General features: G+C 35.6%; 1 protein-coding gene across 1 annotated transcript in view; it reads right to left on the bottom strand.

Moving 5' to 3' along the window:
- DNAJC15 (DnaJ heat shock protein family (Hsp40) member C15) overlaps positions 1-11,167 on the bottom strand; it is a gene marked incomplete at its 5' end in the record, with an annotated part of 40,041 nt that overhangs the window by 20,126 nt on the left and 8,748 nt on the right. The window contains 2 exons of the mRNA XM_008050547.1: positions 4,258-4,328; positions 6,720-6,796. Of these exons, the coding sequence (XP_008048738.1) occupies positions 4,258-4,328; positions 6,720-6,796 (148 nt within the window). The remainder of the gene's footprint in view (positions 1-4,257; positions 4,329-6,719; positions 6,797-11,167) is intronic.

Raw genomic sequence — 11,167 nt, 5'->3', positions numbered from 1 at the left:
GAGCGGCCACCGCACTCCAGTCTGGGCGACAGAGTGAGACTCCAACTCAAAAAAAAAATAGAGATTGAAGATAAAAGAAAAATAATTTCTTAAAGGTAAATTGAATTACATCACTTTCCTTCCTTCGGCATTTAGAAACAAAGTACAAAGAACATAAACTATTTCATTATCACAGTGTATACCTAGTTTTCAAAATCTGGGCACCATTTCATCTCAGGCTGCCTGTCCTCTCTCCGGTTACACTCCCATCACACTAGTTTCTTTCATGCCCACTAAGTTCTCTCCTTCCTCAGAGCCTCGGCATATGCAAAACCCCCTACTTTCCTGCCCCTCTTCCCACCCTGCAGGTCTCCTCACAGACGTGTTCCTGGTCACTCTTATGTCCAATTGTCTCTCTTCCATATCCTATAGTGCAGTCCATTATGTCCTTTATTGCCTCATTACAACTTGAAACAGATTTACCTGTCTTTTGTCTACTCCTCCATTTAGAATATATGCCCCCATGAGGACAGGGATCTAATTGCCTCGTTTTAGTTATAATCCTAAGATTTATCACAATGCCTGGCACACAGTAGATGCAAATAAATGATTTTGAAATAAATAATAGTTTCAGGTTGTTTCATATCAATCTAATGTCTTTTTAAATTTTGACATGATTATTAGGCATATTAGTTATCACTCCTAATTCTGTTTCCCCAGCAATTGTATTTGTCTACTTTTTGTCCATTTGTTTATTCATACACTCATCCAAAAAAACCCTTATTTAGAGTTTATTATATGCCAGCCATACAGGTCATGAAGATAAATAAGCCATATTTTTTACTTTTAAGGATCTTACCATTTATCAAGGAAAATCAATGCATGATAAAACAAAAAATCTCCTTACCAAAAAATTAATTACATCTAATACAAAGTCTTAAATTAAAAATGTTCAAATAAAGGAAAAGAAAGACAAGCCCCCTGAAACAAGTAGTCTAGTATATCTATCAAAAAGGGAAATCAGACTAATTAGGAATCATTTTTTCTTAGTGAATCCATGTTGATTCTCAGTGATCACATCTTTCTTTTTCATGTAAAATATTTTCATGTTTTACAAATAATGTACTGTAATAAATATATTATTACCAAGGATTCATGTCAAAATTAGCTTCTGTTACGATGGGAGTAATTTGAGACAATCCACTCAACAGCATAATTTCTTTGGCTTGTTTTTAATCCCAATATTTAATTTTGATTCAAACACTACATTAAAGAAGAAAAGATAAGCGAGAATACTATGTTTATTTAAAGGGGTAAAAACAGAAAAAGGTTGAGAATCTCTCCATTGTAAGCAGGCAGATTTCATCTGAATGTAAGAACTTTCTAGTAGTTACAGCTTCCTAAGCGTTAAGTTGGCTGTGTTATAAAACAGGAAGCTGTCCACCATTAAATGTCTTTAAAGAGAACTAACAGCACATTTTCCCCAGAATGGAGCAGAAAGCCCAGTTTAGCAGGCAGCACTGATTAGATCAGTGTTTCTCAAACTATGGCAAATAAGTACATTAAAAAAAAATTTCCAATCTGCAGTGGATCAATACTTTTACACAAAATAAAAGCATTGGACATTTGGATGTCATGGCAATGTCAAATTGTTGTACAGTTTTCTAAATGTTTACTTTTGATTTCTGTTTGTAACTAGTTGTGCACAGATAGCAAACGGCAGTCTGGCAAGAATAACCAAATTACACTTTGAGTAGGACTGCTTTAGACAGCTTGTACAAAATCTCTGAGGTTCTAGTTTTTCAAATTTACCTAGACTATCCTTTCCCCTTCTAATATTAATTGAGCATCACTATTAAACTACTGATTTCATTACATCTAACCTCTTTCTTTAGCAACTTAAGAAAAGATATTAGCCTGAAAAACTTGGATCAAGAACCCAAGATCTTTTTACTGTTTATGTTTTATATCACTAAATTAAAAAAGCAAAATTTCCTTTCTTACCAAAATACCTCTGAATGCTCATTTAAAACTTGTTACAAAAAATTTATTTTCAGCTATTACCCACACCTAATTTTCTGGTGCCACTTTCTTTGCACAGACTGATAATGAAATGTGTAACAAATTATACTTGATCACACATTTGAAGTTCCATAGCTATTTTACCAGCTGGTAGCAAAACTAACAGAAAAGTTACTTGGAGAGGGTGGGGAAACATGAATTTCAGAAGCACTGGGTAGGGAATTTAAGTATATGCGACTACCTAAAACACCAATTGGTGACCCAGCCAAAACAAATATGGTGAAAGATTAAAAAAAAAAAGAAGTCAAAATTAAGAGTTACCCATTCTCATACTTCCCCAGATATTCCTGACATTCTCTCTCCAAAGGCAATGAGACATTTTTGTTTAAAACCTGTTATATTCTTCATTAAAAACAAAACACTCTTCCTTCTTAAAAGATAATTTTCAGATTTATGAGCTATCATCTCCCAACCACATTATACCCAGTCGTTCCATATTTCTTAATTCACTATATTTCCACTAGAGCAGGGTTTCTTAACAATGAGTATATGGATGGGTTTTAGGAAGTTCAGGAACTCTCTAAAACTAAATGTTTTCAAATTTTGGATGAAGGACAATTAGATGAAAAAGTTGTCCACAGTTATCAATATATTCTTAGAGGGTACAGTAATACAAAAAAATAGGAGTGCCTTTCTTAAAAGTGTGAACTGAATAGAAACACAGAGTACAGGCTCTGCATTAATTTTGTAGGCAAAGAAGATTATTAAATCATGTAAACAAAAAACTTTTTAGAAATAAATCCCTTCATTTTATAGATGATAAAACTCACAGTTAGAGAGGCTATAGAAATGTCCAATGCCACAATGCTGGCTGGAAGGCAGAGGTCAGAGAAAAATGTTGGCCTCTTGCTCCCAGGTCTGTTCTTTCATAGGAGCAATCCACACAGGGCCAGATGGGAGGATATTAGTAAGTACACTGCAGTCAACAATCCTACCTCCGATAAATACAACATCTCAGAGTAAATCAAGTAATTCTTTAAACACTACTGACTCATAAGACATACATTTTCTTTTTTTTACTAAAAGTTTCTAAAAATACACATTCTTAGATATATTTTAGAACTTGCTTCCTTGCCAGCAGGCACAGTCAACAACTTATCAATCATCTGAAAGACATGAGCACTTGATCCTACTGCAATCACAGAAGGGCATTCACTTGACCTGGAAGGGACAGGGAACACTTAGGAGACAGAGGGCTTCAAGGAGGCACTTCAACACATTGCTTTTTCAGTCAATTACTCTGAAAGCCTACAATGCAAAGTAAATTAGTTGAGTGGATCTTTCAGGAACTGTTGAAGTTGCTTAGAAATTTTAAGCAAAACCTCTTTTCAAAGTTTATTCTCATGTTTATTCACACTAAAGAATAGCAAGTGCAAAAACCAACAGAGATCTGATGTTTAGTGAAAAGAATTTTTATAGTAAGCAATTAAGTGAGAAAGCTGAAAAAGAATGCCTTATTTTGGTTTTGGTTAGGATGGATAGGAATCCAAAATTTGTTTTTAATTTTTTTGAAATAATTAGAAAACTGAAATTCTGTAAATAAAAATCCAAGAAATCCTCTATTTTCCTCCCTTGACTTCTGAAATACAGTGCAACTTTCTACCATCTGTTATTTTAAAGCAGAAACAGTAATGAACATATGGGCTTTCTCTCTCAAGCAGCTGTAGTGTAGTTAAAGTTATAATAATTGTCTTTCTGTAAGATAAATTTACATTAAAAACCTGGCCAGCTAAAAACAAATGGCTCAGCTTCAGAGCCTTCCAGACTAAAATTAAGAAATTTAGAAGCATCTATGACATATTCCATTCAGAGATTTAGAGGAAATCTTCTAACTCTTATACTTTTGTATTTAAGGTCAAATAAATGTAATTTATTATGCCCAATCAATTTATACAAACAAAAAATCCACAACTCATGTTTCCTTTCTTGATCAAAATGGTAGAAGCATCAAACGGGTTCGGGTAGTCACATATAAAAACAAGCAACTAAGTTTTTGAAAGCTAATAGTACAAATTCACTACTTTTGTGAGTCTCTGAACTCTAAAGGCTCATCTATATATGAGAAAAATCATAATACCTGTGGCACATAAACTTCTGTCTCAACTATATAGCATTTATAATGAACTTAAGTAAACTGAAAGGAATTCATGGCAATTCTGATCCACATATTATGAAAAAATAAGAATTTTTACCTACCTTTATCTGGGTGATTCAAAATCATGATTCTTCTATGAGCTGTTCTAATCCTGGCCTTGCCAGCAGATGGGCTGTAAAAAGAAATTAAAGTGCTTATAATAAATAGCGCCAAATGAAGATTTTAAATTAACAATTTATATGGGTTTCAAGAAATTAAAACCTAATGAGAATTTCACCATCTTGTGGACAAATATGAAATTACAGCTTTCACTTAATTCTACTAATCATCAAACTAAATCATTGATCCAATGCTGTATGTGCTTTTCTTTGGTCCTTTGTAATGCCAGTCTTTATTCTCAATCCATTTAAAAAATAAAACACAACCTATAGGCTAAGGGAGTCATAGTATGCAGATTATATTGTAAGCTTGAAAACTTATGCTTCTAGTTTATTTTAGGGGAAGGCAGTATATATAGAAAGCAATCAAGTATTCGGACTTCAGAGTGACTGATGAATTTTAATCATAGTACTGCCATTTAGGATTGTGTAAACTTGTTAACCTCTCTGTGCTTCAGTTTCCTCAATGTAAAATAGGGCTAGGAACAACATATTCCTCATAGAGCAATTGTAAGGATTAACTGAGTTAATGCCCACAAAGTGCTAGAACAATGCCTGGCATGTAGCAACCCATCCATAATGGTTATTTTTTATTTTTATCTTTACAGAGGAATTTCAAAACATCTCATAGTTTATTTAGCTTTGTGAGAAAAGCCTGACTGTTAGAGCCTATGCTGTAAACAAAAATTAAAGTAGAAAATTAAATTATTTTGGTAAAACATACTTTATTCAGTATTGGAGAAGTGTCTCATTAGCAAAGGAAAAAATTCACCACTAACAACAACTAAATACTACTGTTGCTATTTAATAGCTATACTCCCTTATCTAAGCTACTTTACTTTTCTGGACCTCAAATGGGTATAATAATAGTTGACAAAGTATAGACAGTAGTTGTAAAGCTCAAAATAATTCAATGTGCATGGATGACCCACAATGTAGAGACCAAAGCATGTACTTTTAGTTATCCAGATACAGGGTCAAAACTGCTTATTAGCTATAAAACTTTGCCTCACGTACTTAAATTTTTTCTCATATATAAAATGCACATAATAAAACCTGCCTCTCAGGATTGTTTCAAAGCTAAATTAGATAATATAAGTAAAAAAATTACTATGACCTAACATACAGTTAGTGTTCAAATAGTAGTTGTTATATGGATATAAAGGATGCTTATGAAAATGTATTATATACTTCTTGTTTTTTAAAAATAAAGTACAAATAACCTAATTTAACATCACTTGAATGATTCAAGCATTATGATGATTATCAATTAAATACAAAAACTCTCCAAGTCTGCAGAGGTTTGCCCTCCTACTACATGGACCTAGAATGCTATCTGTCTTCCATAAGTAATGTACAAACTTAAGGGTATTCCTTTTGGCCATTTATAGAAGTCTTTGGGGGACCATTGCAAACTTACTTTTAGAATTGTTAGGCAACCACCAGATAGACAATCAAACATTGTCTGGTGACAAAGACTAATGAATTTTGAGAAAGTAACTATTAAACATCATATCGAGGTATGAATATTACATTGCTTAATTGCCTACTAAGAAATGAAAAACATGTTACTCTGAAAAATTCTAGTATAATGATTCCATTTCCTGTGGCTAATCTACATCATCCTCTTTTTTGGTGTTCCATAGCTCTTCTTTCCTTTATTAGTTACGTTTTCTAGTTGTTCTGCATATATTTGGCATGTCTCCTTAGATAGATTCTAAATTACTTAAGGGCTGAAACTATGATTTGTATCTTAAAATAATACTTAGGATTGCATATAAAATAGGAGTGAATGCATTTTTGTATCACTCTCCAAAAGAAAATTATTATAAAAAGATAAACTCCTTAAAAGAACAAAGGTTCTATATTAGTGAATACTAATATTATAAAAGATTATTATGTTGCAGGTCAGGCATAGTGGTTCATGTCTATAATCCTAGCACTTTGGGAAGCCGAGGTAGAAGGACTGCTTGAGACCAACCTGAGCAACATAGTGAGATTCTGTCTCTACAAAAAAATAAAAAAATTAGCTGGGTGTAGTGGCACATGCCTGTAGTCCCAGCAACTCATGAAGTAAAGGCAGAAAGATCCCCATGAGCCCAGGAGGTAGAGGTTACAGTTAGCTGTGATTGTGTCGCTGTACTCTAGCCTAGGCAACACAGTGAGAACTTGACTCAAAAAAAAAAGAAAAAGAAAAAGAAAAGAAAGAAACGAAAAAATGAAGATATGCCACAACCGTACCTGATTTGGGGGGGGGGGATTTGAGGCTGTAAAAATTTAGTAATTTTCTCCTCTGCCTCCTAGTTATAGTTTTAAATATGAAAGTATAACCTTGCTGTAACATTTTCTCCTTTTTTAGACAAGCTTGGCCACGGAACAAAATAATACGTATGAGGCACACCTACCTCACACCTAAAATAAGACTAGCTTCTCGCCTACTCATTTTCTGTTCAAATCCTCCTTTATAGTAGGATGAAAGGCTCTGTAAAGAAAGAAAGAGCAAGAAATAATTAGTTCCATGCATGAGGTGGTATGACCTCAATCTCATCACACAGCTCAGTAAGAGTAATGCATTGTACTAGACGTCAACTCAAAATTATGGGGGGAGGGGAAGCACCAAACAATAATTCTTTTCAAGAAATTCTGACCAAGATGAATACTTAAAAAACATAAACATTTTTTTCCCATTTAAAACACATTCATTTCTCTGAGATATAAGTGAAGGAACAAAAGAGACTGGTAGATGCCAAATGCTTGAAGTTTTTGTAAGCTCTGCAGTACTTTTCTCATCGGATAACCTTGACTAAGACATTAATGTTGACATGGCAGATACTGTTTTGCCTACTAGACTGGCTGACAGAGAAAGAAGGGGAGGAATTGACAAAGTAGGGAGTACATCTCAATAGCAGACAGGCAAGCTAAGAGAGGCTGGGAAACAGCACTGAAAGGTTTCAGTGTGGCCAGAGAGGCAAAAACAAAGGGAGGAGAATTAGAGAAGTAACTGGGGACAGATTTGGAGGGCCTTGTAAACAATGGAAAGAATTTAGGATTTTATTTGAAGTGGGAGAAGAAGCCAGAGCATTGGGGTAACACAATCTGACTTTGTTTGAAAGGATAACTAACTGCTGTGTGGAGAATAGAAAGGTACAAGGGTGGAAGCAAGAGACCAGTCTTGAGAACATGACAGTAATTCAGGCAAGAGATAACAGTGACATGGAGTAAGGTGGCAGCAGAGGAGGTGGTAGAGGGGGGTCAAAGTGGATATATTTTGAAAGCTAAATAACGTTTGCTTGATGGACTGAATATGAAATATGAGAAAAAGAGGAATTACGAATGATGCAGAAGACACAGTTATGCACTGGCCAGATCCCTCTTCAGGAGTAAAAGACTTCCTCAGATATGGGGGCTGCTGCAGACACAGAGGAATAACCTTGCCTGAAGAAAGTCAAGCTCATGTCCCCTTGCTAGGGAGCCTCTGTCTAATAATGGGCTGACTGTAGTTCTCTAGGGGTCAGTCCTTGGGCTCCTCATCTATACTAACTTCCCCAGTCATATCATTTAGTCTCACGGCTCTTTGCTCCAACTTGGGATAACCACATCTTTCTTCTTTCTGGAGTTGTTGATTCTAAGAGCATTTCCTAATAAAGTTACAGCTTGCTAATCTTTGTCTTAGTCTACTTCCCAGAGAACCCAAACTGTACAAATGACTTCAAGGTTTTTGGTCTAACTTGTCAGGCTGCCATTTAATGACTTAGGAAAAAAGCAGTTGTTTGTTTGTTGTGGGTAGTACATATGAGGAGAATGATTCTGGACATACTGAGTTTGAAATGTCTATCATATATCTAAGTGGAGAAGTCTGACCTAGAGATAACATTTGAGAGTCATTAGCGTACAACTAGTGTTTAAAGCCCTGAGACTGACTGAGACTGGCTAAGGATAAGAAGTCCAAGAACTGAGTCCTAAAGACTGCAACATTTAGTGACATACAAAATGGAGAGAAATCAGTAAAGAAGGCTGAGAAGGGCCAAAAGTAAGCAGGAGGAAAGCCAGGAGCAAAAAGTGAGGAAGTAATATGGTTTCAAATGTTCCAATCGATAAAGTAAAATGTGAGCTAAGGAGGCCAAGTGAGCTAAGGAGTTGTGGCTCACGCCTGTAATTCCAGTGCTTTGGGAGGCCAAGGCAGGAGGATCACTTGAGGCAGGGAGTCTGAGACCAGCCTGGGCAACATAGCCAACTGGCTCCACAAACATTTTTTGAAAAATTAACTGGACATGTACCTACAGTCCTAGCTATTGAGGAGGCTGAGGCAAGGAGTTCGAGGCAGCAGATAGGTATGATCGTGCCACTGCACTCCAGCCTGAGTAACAGAGACTCAACTCTAAAAACAAACAAAAAAGAGCTGCAAGGGGTAGGGTGAGAATATGAGAGTATGATTAGTGTGTGGCTAACAGAGAATGAATGATGGGAAGAGAGAAATAGAGATAGCAAGTAATGACAACTATTTTCAAGAGCTCTAAACAGAAAAACGGGATGTGGAAACAGTTTTTAGAAGAAAAAATATGCATATATGATTATAGGTGTATACGTTTCTAAAGCATGAGGCCATGTTTCCTTATGAAAGTAGGAAAAAATAATTATTTTTGTATAAAATAAAATTAGAAGCATATAACTTTAAATAAAGTTATTTGGGGATAGTATGATTATAAGGCATTTTTTCTTCTTTGTGCTTAAACTTTCTAAATTTTCAACAATGAACACATGCCATGTATACAATTAAAGAAAAGAGGAATAAATAAAAGAAACCACAGAAATGACAAGAGTTTAAAAAATTGAGACCCAAGGAGTCAGATTTGGCCATTTACGTAAGCTTGCTATATACTTCTATTTGCTAATAATTCCTGGCAATTAATTTATTCAATAAACATTTCAGCAACCACTATGTGCCAAGCACTTTTCAAATGAAAGAGGTCAAGGCCCTTTATCACATAGATGCTAATCTATCAATGTACCAGTACTATGAAGAGTATGATGTACTAGTCCAGGTTTCTAGTAATTTACAGCCCAGTAAGAAAACAAATGCTAGCCAGGCTCGGTGGCTCAGCCTGTAATCCTATGCTTTGGGAGGCTGAGGGGAGTGGATTGCCTGAGCCCGTGGGTTCGAGACCCGCCTGGGCAACTTGGTGAGACCTCATCTCTACAATAAATCAAAAAATTACCCAGGCATGGTAGCACGTGCCTGTAGTTCCAGCTACCTGGAAGGCTGAGGCGGAAGGATTGCTGAAGCCCAGCAGGTCGAGGCTGTGGTGGCCAGGAGCGGCCACTGTACCCAGTCTGGGTGACAGAGTGAGGCTTCAACTCCAAAAAAAAAAACACAAAACAGAAAACAAAGGCTTCCCTATCCCATCCCCTACATGAGTTTCAAGGGGAGGAAGGGTGTCAAACTGGTTAAGCACACATGTTAACCTGGACAAATTTTTATCTGTTTAAACATACTTAGAGAGACTATGCATATTTATAGGGAGATACAGATATATATATAAATACATAAAGATCGAGATGGAAAGGAACAGAAGACTTGACAGAGAAGGAAAAGTGGCTGATTTTAAGTTTTCTTTCAGGAGAATGAAGTTTTTACTAAATGCATACCTTACTCCCTAAATAAAAGGTGGATTAGTTGATTTAGTTAAGGCAACAATATAAGTATCACCAACTTGATCTGCAGCAGTCATTCCTACAGGAGTATATTTGTTCTTTTGTTTTAAAATCATACCTGAAACTAACACATAGAGTACTTGTTTTCTCAGGAAAACGTATTTCTATGAGCCTTTAATTACCTTAGGGAGCTCTAAAATTTTGAACCAGCATAATAAAGAAGATAAACTGATGATGTTTCATGAACTGTCATTCCCATTGGAGACACTCTCAAAACTCATTAACCTTAAAAGTAGGTATTGGTATCCATTTACATTCAGTTTTGGCCAGGTGGAAATGCAGTCTTAGAAAAGTACTTTAAATCTAGCATCAGGAAGATGATTATATGAACACTGAGATTATTATGAGTAGTCAATATGTACATATATAATGAACACAACCCTTCCAAAACTAGATCATTTTGAGGACAGAAACCTAATTTTGGGGGACCACATACACAAAAGTAGACAGAGAAAAATTAAAAATTGCTGTTATTTGCTACCATAATACAGTCACCCAATGGTATCCACAGGTGATTAGTTCCAGGACTGCCTGTACCAAACTCAAGTACCCTGGCTGCTCTATGTAACCTGCAGACACACAAAGTTGGCCCTACATAGGATGTACATCCTGTACACAAAGTTGGCCCTGTACATCCTGTAAATACTATATTTTTTTATATCTGTGTTTGGTGGCAAATGAGGAATAGGCCATGCAGAGGGTTACTACATTTATTTTTTTAAATCTGCATAAAAGACCCATGCAGTTGAAAGGTCAACTGTATGCGCACATTACCTTCTAAATTTGGATGAAAGTTGGGTTTTATATTACATAATTTAAAATAAAACAAAATTGTTATCACAGTATTTTAATCTATTGTTATATTTAAATTAGCATCTGTATTATGAGCAAGCACAAAATTGTAACTTTATACTCTTCCCCTCAATAAAGTATAATTGAAAGATCCTTTTAAGCTTTAGAATAATATATTTATTCTATACAATATCGCATCATATTAGGTTATATACATTTAAGGCACTGCAGAGCCATATTCTTTTTTTTTTTGAGTTGGAGTCTCACTCTGTTGCCTAGACTGGAGTGCAGTGGCCACCCGGCCACCGCAGCCTTGACCTGCTGGTCTCCGGCGATCCTTACGCCTCAG

The sequence above is a fragment of the Carlito syrichta genome, unplaced genomic scaffold, assembly GCF_000164805.1.
Source record: "Carlito syrichta isolate Samal-C Ts95f unplaced genomic scaffold, Tarsius_syrichta-2.0.1 Scaffold149649, whole genome shotgun sequence".
Taxonomy (NCBI): Eukaryota; Metazoa; Chordata; class Mammalia; order Primates; family Tarsiidae; genus Carlito; species Carlito syrichta.
This window is presented reverse-complemented; position numbering and strand designations above follow the sequence as displayed.